This window comes from Pithys albifrons, chromosome 10 (assembly GCF_047495875.1).
Source record: "Pithys albifrons albifrons isolate INPA30051 chromosome 10, PitAlb_v1, whole genome shotgun sequence".
Taxonomy (NCBI): Eukaryota; Metazoa; Chordata; class Aves; order Passeriformes; family Thamnophilidae; genus Pithys; species Pithys albifrons.
The window spans coordinates 8,473,773-8,491,960 of NC_092467.1; the positions used below are offsets into that span (position 1 = coordinate 8,473,773).

The following is an 18,188-nucleotide window of genomic DNA, read 5'->3' on the forward strand; positions in this document are numbered from 1 at the left end:
GTAGAAGCTTCTGCACCTCTATTCACACATTCACAGGTACTTACTCACTTTCTCTTAATGCCAGTGCAGTACACTGAAGCAAAATAATTTCCATCAGGTTAGTAATAAATATTAAAGTTTGCCCTGTGTGTACGAATCAGAACCAATTTGGAAGAAAATGCTGTGTAGGAGATACAGAGAATGATTGCCAGGGAAGATGATCTCAAAAATGAAGATAGGTGACTTGCCTCCAAAGGATTCAGTGTGTAACTAAGTTTTCCTCCTCACCCTTTACTCTCTTGAGGAATAGAGTACTCACATTTTCCACGTGTGTGTGTGTGTGTGTGTGTGTGTGTGGATCACCTGTTACCCACGTCTTCTGATATTTCTCTCATATTTTGTCACATCTGAAGCATCTAGTCAGCCATGCCCAGACTGTGCCTAACTCATGTGAAGCAGGGTAGGTTGACAGAGGCTGCAGGTCCCAGTTAGGGGAGACTTTCTTGATCCAGACAGTGAGATCAGAGGTGCTGGTGAGTACTTGCCCCTTTATATACACCACTAAAGACACCAGTGACCTTGAGAAACTTCCAGTGAGCAATTTTAGTCTGTGGCATCCAGTTCTGCTGGCAAATGTTTTGTTTCAGCTGGAGACAGATGGAGGCTGTACAGAAATCCATGGACTGTGTTTGAGCCTTTAAATTAGTGAGTGTAGTCTGAACATCAATATATCCCTCTCAGTAGTCCCTCAGAAGGGTCTTAATTTAGGTTTTTGTATTGTGTGTCTAATCTAATTAGATTTTATTGGCTGCAGTAAAACAATTGTTCTTTCCACTTCTGTTGGAATATAATTGTGTGTGGAGTATTTGAAGTTTCATCTCCCTTGCTGTGCAAGACATGAGCTCATAATTATTATAGAAGTAAAGGAGCATGAAGCAGTTTTAGCTTTAATGTAAAGCAGCGTGCACAAGCTGTGCCAGCTCATGATTGCTTCTTGAGCACCAGTTGCTTTGGAAATCTAAACTTGACTACTGTAATGTTTAGTGAAGTGTGCAGTAGATATTTTTGGTGGTCACTCAAAAGTGGATGATTTACCCAGAAAGCAAAGGGCTGTTTCATTTAAATGGTCCAAGCAACTTGTAAGCAAAGGACTTGATGGAAATATTTAGAGGGGATTTTTTAGCTTTCTTTTGCTCACTGTGTCTTTGCTCTTCATGTCAAACAAAACCAAGCCAAATTAGTGTGAGTGAACTCTTTTGAGCCCTGAGTGTTAGGATGATGAACTGTGCACGTGTGCAGTTGGAACAGATGATGAGCTCCAACTTAGGCTGAATGCTTTTTGCATGCACAGAGTTGCACGACTCCGGTGCCTTTTAGACAAGAGACTCGCATGAAGCCCAAACTGCCTTTTGACTAAAAAGAACTGTTAGAATAGGAAGACTGTTTGACTTGTTGAAACTTCCTAATAGGTGAGGAAACCTCTTTTCTTTTTAAATAGATGGAGTCTGCACGCAAAGCGTGGGAGAATTCCCCGAACATGGGGGAGAAGAGTTCGCCGGTGACCTCGGCAGCGTCTCCCATCGCTGGCGGCGGCGGCAGCAGCAGCAGCAACACTGGGCCAAGCAGTGCCACCTACAGCTCCTTCTCTAGTGCATCAATGCCCCCTATTCCTGTGGCCTCCGTTACACCCACAACTTCGCTCTCAGGTACCACCTATTGAGATTGTAGTGTCCTGTTGAATTGTTCCTTGTTTTCCAAGAGATTGGATTCCACTTGGAGTTGTTAAATGCAAAGCTAACATGTTTTACGCTAGTATGGAATGTTAGATCTGAGCAGCAGCTTCCCACATACCTTTTAACTAGCAAGGAGATACTTCACCTGTTTCACTTCAGTCAGCTGAAAATAATACTAAGATGTCTCTCTGCCTAAACTACTTATATGGACTTGAAAGAGGAGTAAACTTCTCTTGGCTACCTTGTTGGTTTCATTTTGTTTAGCTGAATAAAGGCAAAAATTAAGTAGATTTTTGGAGCAGAGGATAGTTCTAATATCCAGCTAATTGCAATCTTACTTTCCTTTGTGCTCTTGCCTTTTGAGTTAAAGCCTCAAGAACTCACACCAAAACTCCTTCGTGAAAGGCAGAGCAAATGTCCAACTGCCCTTCACAAACAGCACTGGTTGCCACCTGGTTCTTGGCAGCAAACAGAAGAGGCTATACCTGGTTAAGTCTTCATGGCTTGGAATATTAGAATACCCCAAGTCTGAGCTGAAGGGTTTGAGGAAAACCCTTTTTTGGAAGAGTATGGCTCAACCATGGGGCTCAGCCACTGTTTGCTGCAGTGTTTTGTTGCATAACTAACCAATGTGCCTGCTGCTGCAATTCTCTTTGTTCCTGTGCCTGAGAAGGGACATGTATTATGGTTGCAGCATTTCCTACAGTGAACTTAACAGAATTGTCTCCCTTGTTTTTCGTATGTTGATGGAAATAGCTGCATTATTAGGTTCAGTGTTCCGTACCAGCTCTGGCTGTGCTTGCGTGGCTGCTCCAAAACTTTGCTGAATGATGAGGCTTTGAAATACCTCCGATTAACGTGTCCTTTGCTTCTCTCCTCGCAGGAGCTGGGACATACACCACCTCTTCCCTGAGCACCAAGACTGCCAGCACCTCTGACCCTCCTAACATCTGTAAAGTGAAGCCCCAGCAGCTGCAGACGAGCAGCCTGGCTTCTGCCAGTCACTTTTCCCAGCTGAGCTGCATGCCCTCCCTCATTGCCCAGCAGCAGCAAAGTCCCCAGGTCTACGTCTCTCAGTCTGCAGCAGGTAATAGTGTTTGGGGCTGAGAAGCCATGTCTGCTTTTTTGGAGTTCTGAAGCTGGAAAGTCGAATTTAGTTCTGGTTTTCTCTGCAGAAAGACGGAATGATGTCAAGCATTCTGTAGCAAATATTACAGAGAGAGTGCTCAGGCATTGGAATGGCCTGCCCGGAGAGGGGGTGGATTCCCCATCCCTGGAGGTTTTTGAACTGAGATTGGCTGTGGCACTGAGTGCCATGATCTGGTAAAGGAACTGGAGTTGGACCAAGGGTTGGACTTGATGATCTTGGAGGTCTTTTCCAACCCAATTGATTCTGTGATTCACTAATTGTGTCTTACTCTAAATCTGCAAGTTTCTGTCAGTAAGTACAAAGATAGGACTCTGTTCATTGAGGAAATTAAGTCTGAATCTCTTTATGTTCCATTTTTCTGTTGCAGAAATGTAAATCACTGTTCAAGACTAAGAATGATTTAGTCTTAATTTCTTTCTTAAAATGCGACAGGAAATCAGAATGGTGACATTTTTTCTTAAAATCCTACATGTGGTTACCCTAAATTATATGACAGCATAACATGTTTTTCCTTCACCCAAACACCTTTTTTTTGGCCAGAATCTGTTGCTCATCCTCCCAGAATTGCATGGGATTGGAGATGCTTGGGTCAGATTGATAGATTCTGGGGGTGAATTGGAAAAGACAGAAAAGCTGGTTGGGCACCAACTCTCCAGTTCTGCTGCTTCTCCCCGGCTCTCTGGTAGCTCTCACACTGGGGGGCACTGTCAGTGGCTGCATCTCTAACTCTTGATGAAAACCTTTCTGTCAGGGAGATGTTTGGAGTCAGATACTAATTGTATTGCTCTTCCTGAGGTACTACAGCTCAAATCCCAGCGTTTTATATGGACACAAGTCATCTCTTCAACACCCAACATGCACGTTTGGCACCACCTTCTCTGGCCCAGCAGCAAGGCTTTCAACCAGGGCTTTCGCAGGTATTTGGGAATTTCTTACTCTCTGGTTTCCCCTCCCTGTCCATAGTGCCTTTAAAGTTCTACTAATGATCCAGTGGAGGCAGCGGAGAGTGGGGCTAAAGACTGCAAAAAATGAGGTCATAGCTGCCCTTGCTGTTTCATTGTGATGCACACAGGCAGTGTTTGATCTCTGAAGTAGCTGGGAATGAAAGCATTTGTCACAGAAGTTGAGAAAAGGAGCTTTCCTTCACAAATGTATGTGAAAGTGCATATTCACAGGACATGTTTGTGGCCATGTTAGTGCAGGCTTGCTCAGCTTGTGTAGTACAACATTAAATGCAATCTCGTGCAGTTGTTTAGCATGCAAACCTGAATGATCATGCAGTTTCTGCTGGTTGTTTGCAAGGAAAAGTGCAAAATTCAACTAGAAAGTAATTTTCTTAATGGCAGCAGTACTATCTGTGCATGCAGCCTTGGGATTTGACATTCTCTGTTTACTCTTCATGCTACACAGACCCTGGCACACGTTGAACTGTAGCTTTTCTACATGGCTTTTGTCCTTGGATATTTAATGTTTTCTTTTTCATGCAGCCTGCTTCAGTTCAACAGATCCCCATCCCCATCTATGCACCTCTGCAAGGACAGCATCAAGCTCAGCTGAGTTTAGGAGCAGCACCAGCTGTTTCACAAGCCCAGGACTTGTTCAATTCCTCCTTACAACCTTACAGGTAGGTAGCATATGCAAATTTCTTGGGCTTTGAGTGGCAGAATGTGTTGATCTTGATTCCTTGCCAACTTGTGTTCTGGGCCCCACAGCTGCCTTGTCTTCCTGCTTTCTATAAAGTCTGTGTTGTCTGAGAACTCTCTATGTGGATTGTCTGGCTAGTCTGCTTGTACAGATTATGCCTGATAGTTGTATCTTTAAGAATCCAGGCTAAAAAGCTGCAAACAGCAGTATTTAGAAAAGAATAGAAAAAATCTGTCCCTTTAATTCAGTAATTTATTTTCTAAGCTAACCAACACTGGAGTCTTGAAACACTTGGAAATCCTAGTTGAACTCCATCGATGGTAAAATTTAATTTCAAATGTCTGGGAGTAGCAGGGTCTTTTCACAATATTTCTGTTTGCTACAAAAGATAATAGTAAGACCAGTGTCTCTGCAATGGCATTGATAGCCAGACAAACTTCCACTCAGCCTTTCCAAAGCTTCCTTGCACTTCCTATGAAAACTGTCTCACAGCAGTGCAATTCTGATAACTGTTGTTGGTTTCACTTTGAGGAAGTTTCTTTGGAAATTTAATTAGAGGGTTTTGTATGGGTTGTAGAAAAACCTACTTGTTGCAATGTAGAAGACTGAAGCCACAGAGAGCTTAATTAACCATGTTTGTATCCTGACTTCGTGCTTGGCTGACTTTGTGGGGCCAAATATTGCTTGTCCTGCCGCAGCTGACAAAAGCTGTTGCAATGGTTGGCTAATTGCAGAAACACAATCAGTTTGGCATGTGGTGCAGATTAAATAAATGCTTCTGGCTGATGTGGTCACACACAAACATGGCATTAATGGTGTTCTAGGAGTATGAGTACTTTTCCCACATCAGGAAGGGTGCAGGGGAGGGTAAGCTTTGAGAGGTACAAGTTGCTAGTTTAAAAAATTACAACCAAAGGTGAAAAATGAACAACAGCAAAAAAAATTTTGGTTACACTGATGGCAGTCCTCTGCATACAATCTGGAAAAGTTCCTCCAATGCTCAGAGTACGACTGTAAGAGTGTTCTGCAGGGAAGGAAAGGTACAGAACAGGTGTAACCCAGGTGCTGTGTCAGGCAGGCACACGACCAGCAGGACCAGTGCTGTGCTCATCTGTATCCACCATGGGATAAAGTGTTGGTACATCAAAAACACTCCTCTGAGCTCCAGAGCTTTGAGAGGGGCATTTAGTTAAAAACTCTTGTTTCTCCAGTCTGGAGATGGCTCCCAATGCAAGTATTTGCATAGATACTTCTGATGGACTAAGACAACCTGTCTGTGGTGCTTGGCTGTTCTGGCTTTGATCTTTGTTCTTTAAACAAGCGGCAGCTTCCCCATGTGGGTGACAAAAGGATTAGATATCTGCTTAAAATTAAAGGCTGTTATGTCTTTTGAAACTAAAACATTCATTTGGAAGCTACAGTTGTCAGTGTCCATTGATTTAAGCTGTAAGTATTAAAAGTTGGACTGTGTAGATCTGTGGAGTCAAGAGAACAAAGCAGTTTATTTATGACTAAGTGAAGCTGTTCACATTCCCTGCCATCCTACCTTACAACACAGGAAATAACAACTGGCAGCTTCTGTATGTTGCAATTATCCCTGAACTACTTTAGCGTGTACATCTAAATAGCTAAGTATAATAAAAGATTTTAGTAAAAAAACCTTAATGTTTGTTTTGTGGCCTCTTGTAGCATCTATTATTTTGTTGCATGCAGAACAAATAGAAAAAAATGTACGTTTTTCAGGTGAAAATGTGTTCAATAGAGCTAAACTGTCTAATCCTGTTTAAAGTGGCTCATTGCTGAGCTGTGTCAGAATTTTTATGTATGACATTCCCATCTCTTGCAGATCCCAGCAAGCTTTTATGCAGAGTGGTTTGTCCCAGCCATCACCAGTGGTTCTGTCTGGTACAGCCTTACACAACTTCCCAGCAGTCCAGCACCAGGAGCTGGCTAAGGCACAGTCCAGCCTGGCATTCCAGCAGACTTCTAATACACAGCCTATCCCTATCTTATACGAGCATCAGCTTGGTCAAGCCTCAGGACTGGGAGGCTCTCAGCTCATTGACACACACATCCTGCAGGTGGGGACTGCTCCCAGTGCAAAACTTGTGCAGTGGTTTGATACAGATAATATGCTTGATGCAGTAAATCAAGTCTTGTTCAGCTCAGGATAAGTCCCCCTGTGTGATAACAGTCAAGGTGACAGGACAAGTAAGACAGTTGGAAAAGAATGTTCTTTTCATTTTGTAAAGGTACATTAGCATAATCTCTGAATTGAGGCTTGTTCCCCAAATCACAGGGCTCCTTGCACTTCTGTCATTAATTAGAGCTTCAAGTTGGATTTCTGTTATGGTAGATGATTAAAGGGCGGTCCTGTGGTGTAAAGGAGAGCACTCTGGACTCTGAATCCCAAGGACCTGAGTTCGAGTCTCAGTGGGACCATCCCCTGGCAGTTAAAGCCTCCCTGCCATTCCATCCCGTCAGATCTCGGATGCTCAGCAGGGTCAGCCCCGGTCAGTACTGGGTGCTGTGATAGTCCCAAGGACTTCACTGTCACTGTCCAAGCTCGCTCGGCCGTGGCAGATGGACCTCAGGACTTAAACGATGGGGCCAGTTCTGCGCACTCTGAGCCTCACCTAAAAAAATCCCCTGTGCAGGCTGGAAGGGCACGTGGGGAGAGCCCTTCCCAAAGCTTCGTTCACCAAGTCTGGCCATACATACAGATGATTAAGGGCTGTTCTACCGCCTGCAGTGAGAGGTTTATCACAAACTGCAGCCTTCAGGCTGTCAGCATTCCGTGCTGTGGTTTCTGCTGCCCTGGCTGGAGTACAGAGTGCTGTTCTGCACTGCCTCAGGGCTGTCCTGAATGCTCTTCACATACTGGTGTCTCTTGCTCTCCCTAGGCCAGAGCTACGCTCACTCAGGCTTCAAACCTCTACTCTGGGCAAGTTCAGCAGCCTGGCCAGAGCAACTTCTACAACACTGCACAGTCTCCCAGTGCGCTCCAGCAGGTAAACTATGGCATGGTAAATTCCCTAAATTGTACTCTTCTCTCACGCATGTTGTGGGTGGCTGATGGTGTCTGTGAGGTGGAGGCAGGGGCTGAGACAATCTTTAATTCTTCCAAAACACAAGAATTGCAAGTTAATAGCAAAGGAGAGCTACAGCAGCAGCACTGAACCAGCTGAACTGGTGAGAAGTTGCGTGGCCTACAGTTCATGTTGATCATTTGTCCCTGGCATCCTTCTCTTAAATAGTTTATTTCCCAGGGAGGGGGAAAGATTTAACTGGCACAATGGTGTTGCTGGATGATTGGGGCACGTGCTGCCCTTGTTGAGGGATGGTGGAGGGAGAGGGGCAAACTCCAGGTGCTTTGTGCAGCCTAATGGGTGACACCAGATCTGAGAGGGGGAACCCAGCAGCTCTGCATGTGCCAGTGATAACAAGTATGTAGAAAATAACTGAGGAGTCAGCAGGTAGGTGATCATACAGGGCAACAGGACAGCCAAGGCAGTAACCTGCATCAGGAGGTCTGTAAAATACCTCCAGTAAAATGCCTCTTTTGTGAAGGAACTGTTAATTAATGCTTGCAAGCACTGTCATATTCAGAGGATACTGTCTAGTGGTTTCCATCTTCTGGTTCAGTTTTTTTAAGTGACTTTAAAAAAAGGCTTATGATGGACTGGTTTATTATAATAGCCTACCTCATATGCATGGAAAGTTGCCAAGACAGAAACGTAGAAAAGTCTTAAAAAATTTGATCTCATCTCTTGGAAATCTAACATCAAGTTTTAAGGACCTTTTAGAAAGGTTAGTGCTTCTAAAATGTTCAGTCCTGACTGTCTCTGTACTTTTAATCTGTTAAACTTCAGAGAAGAATCCTGGTAAGCTTTTCACATTTGGAAATAGATCATTCCTCCAGTCATACTCAGAATTTGGTTTTGCAGGTTGTGAGTTGACAGTCAGAGCAGGACATGCAGTAACTCTTGCCAGTCAGGTCCCTGCTGTGGTATTTTTCACATTTACCACTCTCTGTGGTGTTTTCAGCTCACAGCACTCTGTAAATGCAAGCAAAGGACAGCCTGCAGTTTGTTGGGGTTGTTTTTAACCTCAAACTGCTGTTTGCTGGAACTCACGGAAAGTTAAATCTAGTTTTCATCCCAGACAGTGTCCTTTGATGACTAAAATTATCTAAGCAGACAAGCCAATCCAGTCCCCTCCCTAACTGGCTATTTTGTTCTTTATTTGTTTTCTGAGTTGAACTAAATTTACTTCATACAGAGAAATCATGTTGAATAATCTTGGCATTAGGAAATATCCTGCAACATTTTTTCTGAAAAGCAAAGACCCAAATGCCATTAGAATTGCTTATAAAGACAGACTGAACAATAAATTACCTTACTTGCTTGCAGCTCTCTGGGTAAATATATGAATTCATTAAGCCATTTGCCTTGAATAAAGCTGAAATTGTAGAACTAAAGTAAACAATAAATAACACGGAGGGAAAAGGACACCACGCACCAGACCAATGTGGTCAAGCAAATGCCATTTATTACACACTGCACATGGTTTATACAGGGTTAAGGCTACATTCAGTTGGCTAAATTGAATCTCACACCATCCAACTGCAGATTTTAATTGTTTATAATCCATATCTCACAAGTCCAGTGTTCTGGTGAACTCATCCTGACTGTTTTCAGGAACATCTCCGGTGTGGTGTGGTGTGGGAAACCTGAGGAGTACTCATGAGAAACTTCTGGGGAGTTGCTAAGAACTCCTGGGGAGTGATTTCTCCTCTACCAGTCTGCAGCAGCTGTGGCCTTGATTATTCTCAGCTGCTTTCAGTCTCACAGGGTCTATACAGATCTGAATTGCTCACCTTTGATTTTTCTATACCAACATAGAGCTACCAATGGAAGTTAAATAATGGCCTTTGTGTCTGTGTTACTGGTGATTCTGTACTGTCTTTGCAGGTGACGGTACCTCTGCCAGGGTCACAGATTTCGCTGCCCAACTTTGGATCCACGGCCCAGCCGCTGATCGCGCTGCCGCAGTCCCTGCAGCCGCCCCTGCAGCACACGCCGCCCCAGGCACCTGCCCAGAGCCTCAGCAGGCCTGCACAAGTGACCCAGCCCTTCCGAGGGCTGATCCCCGCGGGAACTCAGCACAGCATGATTGCTGCCACTGGAAAGGTGACACTGCAGCTGTGTGCTGGTTCATACAGCCAGCACAGCAACACATGCTCACTTACATCTGGAAATCTGCCTCCACTCTAAAAGGCAGAGAGGGGAAGACAGAATAGCCAGTCCAGATTAGGGCCTTAGTGACTGTGTCGGAGTGTTTTGTAAAGGTTTAGTACAGGTTTTGTGGCTAGCTTGGTGCTAGTCAGTTGGCACTGTAGGAATACCTGCTTTGATAGTGTCATTGTGAAATAGTGGGATATTTTGTGTAAAAGCCATGTAGAAAATGGTACTGAGCCATTGTTAGAGCAGCAGGGCTAGTGTCTGATTCTGGTCGTGGTCATGTTTATTGCTGTGTTTCTGCAATCATACCAGAGCAAGTTGTGTGGGTTAAAGGGCTTCCAGTGCAACAAAGTGGAGTTTTAGGGCTTCAGTGGACTCTGTATCAGCACTGACCTTAAACCAGAATTAAACTCAGCAAGCTGCATATTAAGAATATAGCATTTTATGCAAGGCAGAACCTTTGATGTGTAATTAAAATAAATAAAAAGGCTGGTCTGGCAGCTGAGGCAAGTCCCTGAGTAACAGCTCCAGTAAGGAACTAACTCTGAAGAAGTGTAAGAAACTTGAATATCTATGGGGGAATTGTCTCCTTTGTCTGACACTGCTAAGGTACTTGCTAATGAGGGCATGTGTGGAGCTGGCGTGCAATCACAAGGTCTGTTGTCTTTGATGGAGTCACAAATTTACAGGCACGTGGGATTCTTGGATAGTGTGCAGCACAAGGCAGTTGCAGTAAGCTCCCAGGTGAGCAGTGGGTGACAGCACTGGAGATGAGCACAGCTGCTGTTCCTGTCAGGTACAGCAAGGCCTTTCCCCACCCCAGGGAGTAACCCAGCTCTGGGGCTGCACCTGAAATCCCTGCAGCCTGTGGCTCAGGTTTTAGGGAGCTTTTGAGTATAAAATGACTCCACTGTCCCCCAGTGGTTTACAGCTGTGATAAGAAGAATCTCCCTGGAGTGTTAATTAAACTTGGGCAGTAATGGCAGCTAGAGTTTCGGACCACCTGGATGAAGTGATCATCCTGTCACCCCCAGAGTGTATGTGGAGATTTTGGCACCGTGCAGTTCTCCAGCTTGATGGGATCTGCCCAAATCTTTCCACCTTTATAGTCATGAGCCCATCTTGCAAGCAGCAGCGTGTTTCTTGCTACAGTAGTCACTGGAAAATGATCCCTCATTTCTGCAAAAAATGAGGAAGAACTGCAGTGCGTTGGTGTCCTTAGATGACTCCCCTGTCCTGCTCTGAGAGTTCCATCGTGTTCCTGCTTGAAACAGCCTTTGATTTTAACTGATTTGTTGTTGCTGTTGTGCTTCATGGAAATACACTGTTGCAGACTAATTTATTCTGTTGAGTGAATCTGCAGTTCAACGTGCAGCAGTCATTACTCCTGTTAGTCTGGAGATCTTTTTGCATGAATGACAGCTCTGTTTTTGCAATGCTTTGGGGTTTTTTATAGAACTACATAGACTATTTTATGACATTTTTCTTTTCAGCATTTTCCAGGATTATTTCTAAATATTTTCATGTGGTATTTGAGATGGGAAGCTCAGGTAAGGAGATATGAACTCCAAAACATATCTTCTTTGTTTAGGACCAGGGAGATGAAGTTACTCTCAGCTCCCTTTTTAATGGTGCCAGAGGATCCAGTTAGAAAGCCAGTTCCAAGTGCTGGATTGTGCAGGAAGGTTGTACACAGAGGTGGTTGTGGTGTTGTTGGGGTTGTCCTGATTATAAGAGGCTGTTCTACAGTCAGGATTTAATCACCCTGAGATGACCTGTTTTCATTGAGGTGAACTTCCAGCTGCTTAGCAAATGTAATCTTTTTAATTAGAATTAATGTGTCAGGTGCTGTGTTTTTCAGATACCAGAAATGGACCTGAAGGCCTTTGGAGGTGGCATTGATGTTAAACCTGGAACACCACCAGTTACTGGCAGAAGTACCACTCCAACCTCCAGTCCCTTCCGGTAAATCTGCCTTAAGCTCAAAATTCCTTGAAATCAGAGCTAGAAAACGTACCTAGTCATGCATGACCAGCCAGTTCTGAAAGGTATGAGGTGAGGGGCCACTGATACAAAGTACAGCCCTTAATCTTACCTTACAAGCAGCATTCCAGTAGGCCTTCACATCAGCTCTAGTTAAACACAAGTACATAGCTCTGAAATAAAATGTGAAAAATATTTTTGATGAAATGAAACTAAACAAGTCATGTGAAGTGACCTGGGTTTGTACCAGTAAGGCACCAAAGTGGCAGGGAAGATCTGCTTTGAGGTAAAACTGAGGGGTTTTATCTTAATTGTGGTGTTCTAAGTAAAACACAGCAGTTGTGGCAGCGGTTTTGTTAGAGAAGTGAGGGTTGTTGCAAGGTCTGCAACCTTCTCACAAGTGAGATTAGTAAAGTAACAGCCTCAGTTAAGCCCAATGTTGGTGTGTGTGGAGCTCAGCTGGTGGCTTTGCCACTTATATGTGGTAACTGTATCCCCCACACTCTGCTGAGATCTCTCCCTTTGCTGCCTGGCCCCCAGACTGTCTCTCAAGCTTCAGGTAATTCGTGGTGATTCAACACCTTGAAAGTTTTACTGCAGGGTCACGTTCTTAGCCAAGTAAAACAGGAGGAGTGTTTTCTGTGAATTCTTGAGATTTGTTCAAGTGTATTTTGAAAGGTTTAACAGCAGGTCAGAGTGGAAGCAGCTGCATATGTTCACTACCTGTTGTGACAGGCTCTGAACTTGCCACAGTAGTGTAACTGGGCAGGACTGAAGCTCATAGCAGGGATGGGAAGGGAAACACTCCTGACATCAGTGACTGTGGTGAGAATACTTTGGGGAAAGGTCGCTTTCATACAGACACACCCTGGAATCTTCCCATATCCTAAATATTTCTGGTGGTTTCTCCTTGTATTCTGAAGTTCTGAGTTTGTTTGCATATAGAAGAACCTTATGTGTAGAAGAAGCTTCACAGCAGCTTCTTTAAGAGATTTATTTCTTCTCTCTGAAAAAAAATTCTGAATTTCTAGTTAAGTTGTAACTAAAGGCAGAAACATCCTCTGAATGAAAGCAGTGTTATTTTGACTGGAGTTCTTTCCTTTAGGGCCAGTTCTACAAGTCCTAACAATCAGTCCAACAAAATGAACAGCATTGTCTACCAGAAGCAGTTCCAGTCAGCAGCTGCTGCTGTGAGAATGACACAGCCTTTTCCTGCACAATTTGCACCACAGGTAGGTGACTGGTGGCTTCCTACAAACAGATTGGTTTCTCTCTGTGACCTGGTGACTCTCACTCTATTGTGTTTCCTCAGGCTTTGTCATGGGGAGGTACAAAATGGAATCCTTAATATGAAATGGTATAAGAAAGCCGATTTCAAGATCAAAGCAAAAAAAATACCTCTCTGATCTTGCTAACTAGTAGTGCTGATTTTGTGGTGTTTGAGTGCTGAGGAATTTAATACAAGTGAATGATGTAGAACAGACAGTGTTGTGGCTTCCCCAGGCAGCTGTAATGCACCTCGGCCTGCAAAATCATCATTCGGTTGGGAAGGGGAGGAGCTTTGTGTCTCAGAAGGGTCCCAGTGCACATTTTAAATGTTTAAAGACAAAGCAGATTTGCAGCTCTGCAGTACTGAAGGAGCAGTTCAGGTTGGAAAGGATCTCTGAGGTCACAGGGTCCATACAAGGCAGGGCTGATGGCCAAGGGTTTGATTTGGTTTGGCATTCCAGGGAGCACAACTTACAAGGATGGTGCATCCCTGTTGGAGGTGTCTCTGACCAGGCTGCTAAGGAAATGTTGCCTCTAAAAATGTAGGCTATTTCTGTCCTTCTTCTAGCATTTGGAGTGCTGGACTGCAGGACTTGAGAATGTGATTTCTGGATTGCCACTAGCAGAAACTACATCCCCTTTCTGGGGCTGCCTTTCACTGCCTTGTGAGGGTCTCCCTTGTTACACGCTGGGTGGAAGTTGTTGGTGCTGCTTTCAGGGACAGCAGCACTGCAGGCCAGGCTGGTTTTTTCCTGGAACTCAAGTGTGGCCTCTCTAAACATAAAAGCCTATTTTCTTGGCATTTGTTTCGTAGCAGAGTAGCGACTTTTTCCCCTTTAAGATAATGCCAACGTGCAATCCAGTTGGCAATTTTCTAATTGAGAACTGTCTCTTTTTGTTGTTTTTCCTCGACTTAGATGCTCTCTCAGCCTAACCTGCTCCCTCCATTGGTAAGAGCCCCATTTACTAACACCTTCCCAGCGCCTGTTCAGAGGCTGCCAGTAGCACTGCATAGTCAGATGCCGTCTCAGATGACCACAGGCCTTATGAGCCACCCTCAGTTACCACGTGTGGCCAGAGGTCCTTGTGGATCAGTACCTGGAGCCAGAGGCAGTCAGGCCCAGGCTGCGCTGAAGGCTGAACCAGACGTGAAGGTCAGTATGTGAACAGCAGTGCTGCTGCCCCCAGTGCAGTCTGGCAGCTCCTAGGGCAGGGGTGTGGCTGCAGTAAAGTGCCTCTGCACCCAAAGCGGTAGCCAGGCCTTCCTTAAGGCCTGCTGTTCTTTAACAAGAACTTTGGAGTATTTGTAGGGACCTTCCTTTCTCAAGTGGCCCTGTGGTCAGCAGTGGTGGAGCTGCTGTTGCTGCCCAAGGCAGTCTGACAATGAGGTGTCAAGGGCCTGGATTTTTGTGGATGAGGCATAAAGCCTCACACCCAGCTGTTCTTTCACACCTGCCTCACTGCCCACATCCAGCAGCACTGTAGACCCTCCTGTTCCAGCCAGCTTCGCTCCTTGGGGACTCGAGAGTCGCATTTCCCGGTGGGTTGAAATGCATGTGGTAATTATCTGTGGTGGAATATGCAGTACATGATGCATTCCACTCAACCCGGGGCTGCATTTCAGTAGCAGGTGATGACAGTCATCAAACTTGTTACAGCACTTTGGGACCCTTCAGGTCGAGGCAAACTCTTCTTCCCAAGGCAGGACTGCAGTGTTGGGACATCTGTAGGGACACCATTGGACTCTCAGCCTGTTTGCTGCAGAATGAGTTGCTTGAACAGATGGTACTTAGGAGCTCCTCGATCTACTGCCATTCACTGTAACCCATGCACTGAGGTGTAAAAGCAGGAGGATGTGTTGTTCCCAGTGATTCGTGGCTGTAGGAGAATTCATAACCCCTTAAATTCTAGGTAGTTGGCCCATTTAGTTTTCTACCACCGGTTCATGCAAGCTGTAGGCTTACCAGGTGATGCTTAGTATATTGTCCTGACTGTGAATTGAATCTGGGCAGTTACAGCAAATGCTGATACACGGCGCTGGTTTCCTGAACCTCCCTGCAAACACCGTTGAAAGGAGTGAGAGTTACTGTGTCAGGCTTGGTTACTTGTGGTCGACTCATCCAGCCTTAGCCTCAGGGCATGGCTGAAATCTGGGCTAAAGATTTCAGGTGTCCTTCTGGCTCCTGTAAAATCAGGCTGTTGCTGCTGTTCTGCACACCAGAGTTCACAGGTTTGTTTTCTGTTCTGTTGCTGCTTGAGTTACTTGGAGCAACTATGCAGGATGAGAGCCAAAGCCTCTTGTTCCAGGCTTTTGCTGTTTTGTCCACCCCTGTTGTGTCTGTGTCCCAGCTCTGTTTTCTGAAAAAAAAAAACTAAAGGCACAAAATGCTTGGAGAGCTACATGGAGACTTAGTGACTGTATTGCAATTGGGGTTCCTTGTGTTAAGATATACCTCTTTAATTTAAAGAGGTGTTTGACTGAATTTGGCTTAATTGTGCAGCTTCCAAAAGATTGAACTTTTAATGGAACTCCTCCTTTGCCTGAGTCTGAGCAGGAAAGCCAAGTGCTTGGTGTGAAGTGTCTGGTGTGCACAGTGTTGGGCTGTAACCAGAACTTGTCACAGGGCAGGTCAGGGTTACTGGTGGGGTTCAGGGGGGGATTGGAGGGAAGCCAGGCAGGAGTTTGTGTGGCCTGGGATGAGTGCATGCTTGGAGTGGGAAGCAGATAAGGCTTCAGCTTACACACAGTACAGCCTTGAACTTGGTTCATTTGCATCCCCATTGCAGCCTCTGAAGTCTGTGTTCAGAGCCCCAGGAGGGAAACGTCTGTGTGCTCAGAAGCAGGTTGTGCTGCTGTGAGAGCCACTGCACTCTGAGGTGCAGCGCACGTGGCAGGAGCAGGGACAGCTGGGGTGACCCTGCGTGCCCCTGGGAGTATCATGCACACACACACCTCTGGGCATGTCTGACCTGTGCTGAGGGGTGAGCTGCAGTTTGAGCCTGCTCTCAGCAGTGTTTGTACTATAAAGTCTGCAGTAGTAGTGACATAAAAAGATGTCAGATCATGCTTCAGACTGTTGTCCTTGATCCTCTTTCACGGGGGAGAATTAGGAAGAGCAAGGGAAGCCTAGGCATGAAGTTAAGCTATTATTGAGGAGCCAAGTAGCCAGACATGGTGACATCTGGGTAAGCAGCTGGATGGACACTGCCCTTCTAGGAAAGTCTGGCCACTGCTGTCAGTCGTTCCCCTTTTGCTTAGGAAATACTCTGTGAAGTCACTCTTAACTCCAATGGCCTCTCTCCAGTCAACTTATTTTCTCCCTCTCTTAAGGCAAAGCAGAGAGCAGAGGTACTTCAGTCCACCCAGAGATTCTTTTCTGAGCAGCAGCAGCAGAGCAAACCCATAGGAGGAAAAGCCCAGAAAGTGGAAGAGAACGGGAGCAAACCCACTGAGGCAATTGCTGACTCTTCAGGAGTCTGCCAGGACAAAACAGAGGAGAAGCCCAACCCTGCGCCTGCTGCCACACCGAAACCTGTTAGAACTGGACCAATCAAACCTCAGGCAATCAAAACCGAGGAAACTAAATCTTAGAGCTGTTCTCCCGCGGAGGGGGGAGAGGGGAGGGTGGGCGAGGTTCAGCAGCATGAATTTGTGGCCTGGAGGCCTAGGCAGCAGCCTGCTCCCCCTGCAGGGCTCTGAGCAGCCTGAAGGGGCACCGAAGCCATCAGCAGTGCCGGTGCACACTGCTGGGTATCTGCTGAGCCCCTGGGCTCTGGGGGCTTGCATCCTCTGACAGCATGAAGGCTGCTCTCAGTGCGTGCACATTCTCCATGTGCGCGCGTGTTTTGGCTCACACACCTTCTGCTTCCCACAGTGGAGAAATGGAGAAGTAGCCACGGCAGGGAAGAAGGTGGTGGTGAGGAGGTGTGTTCCTGGCTGACAAAATGACTTCTCTTATTTTCTTCAGGCTCTGATCTTCAGCTGCTATTTATCTTTTTATCAACCCATGAGTATGAGAACATGCAGATCTGAAGATGGTGCTGGGCCAAGTAATGTGTGTTAAGTTTTTAGTGACTTAAGAAGCTTCTATCTTGTAATAAACAGAGGGATCCATAAAGCTGGCAACATTGCCTTTGCCACGCGAGGTCTGACCTAAGGTAACAGAGTAACAGTGGTGGTGTTGAATTTCCCTCTGAGGGCAGTGCTTTGCTGGCTGCTGCTGCTTGGATGACAATATTCTGCATTTAGATCACCATACGAAAACGCTACTTGGCCACCTGTGTCCTCTCCACCCGCTGCCCCCTCAGTGGCTCTCACCCCTGGAGTCAAAAGGTTCGTTGCATCAATAGTCAGGTTTGTTCTGTTCACCCCTGTCCCGGTGTCTTGATATGATGCGAGTGGTCTGTAAACGGTTCCAGTTTCTGTCTGTGATACAGCAACGAGCACTTAAACTGTGCCACAAGAGTTACAGAAACCTCACTGACTAACAGAGTTTATCTCAAAGGTGCATTTCCATATCAGAGCTGCATCGCACCACCTCCTTGCCCACAGTGTGCTGGAAAGTAGAATCAAGTCAAATAAAATGCCTTTTTAATTGTATCCTCTAGTATTCTAGCTGTAGGACAGTACTGTATGATACTTCTGTGAATGTAAGATATCCTGTACCTGCTTATGATATGTAGTAGTGACTGTGCTATACTGGAGCTGTTTTTAATAATGTTATTCTAGAGGTTTTTTTCCAGACAATGATTGAAAAAGCTAATAAAAAGCACCAGGTACCACATCAGTAGCAGAATTTGCTGGTTTTTTCTGGGATTTTTTTTTCTACATTTTTTGGAAGGAAGAGTTGAAAGTCTAATGTGTATAATTTTGTTCAAATGACTGCAGAAGCTGGAAAGGCTGTTGCTGCTATTGATGCCTAGTGAATCGCTATTGGTTATCTTTTTATATAAATATATATATAATTTGAATTTTTGGAAACTAGCTGTGATGTCAACTTTGGAAAAAAGTATCCCACTTGTAGTGTGAGTTGGCATTGTACAGAAATTAACAGCCATATTGGTCTAGAAATGTTAAACTTAATTTTTTTTTCCATTTGTACAGGGGTAACGCACTGTATGAAATATGTACGGTCTTATTTACATGGGTTTGATTACAAAAACTAATAAAGTATTCTCTAAATAATG

General features: G+C 45.1%; 1 protein-coding gene across 12 annotated transcripts in view; it reads left to right on the plus strand.

The window, feature by feature from the left end:
• Positions 1–18,188, plus strand: part of PRRC2C (proline rich coiled-coil 2C) — a 70,218-nt gene extending 52,030 nt beyond the window's left edge. For 7 of the 12 annotated variants that reach the window (XM_071565423.1, XM_071565432.1, XM_071565431.1 and 4 more), the window contains 10 exons: positions 1,478–1,685; positions 2,596–2,799; positions 3,658–3,779; positions 4,350–4,486; positions 6,353–6,587; positions 7,410–7,517; positions 9,480–9,698; positions 11,611–11,714; positions 12,838–12,964; positions 16,333–18,188. In XM_071565423.1, the coding sequence (XP_071421524.1) occupies positions 1,478–1,685; positions 2,596–2,799; positions 3,658–3,779; positions 4,350–4,486; positions 6,353–6,587; positions 7,410–7,517; positions 9,480–9,698; positions 11,611–11,714; positions 12,838–12,964; positions 16,333–16,593 (1,725 nt within the window). In that variant the 3' untranslated portion in view covers positions 16,594–18,188. The other 5 variants (XM_071565427.1, XM_071565434.1, XM_071565435.1 and 2 more) reach the window with 4 other exon arrangements.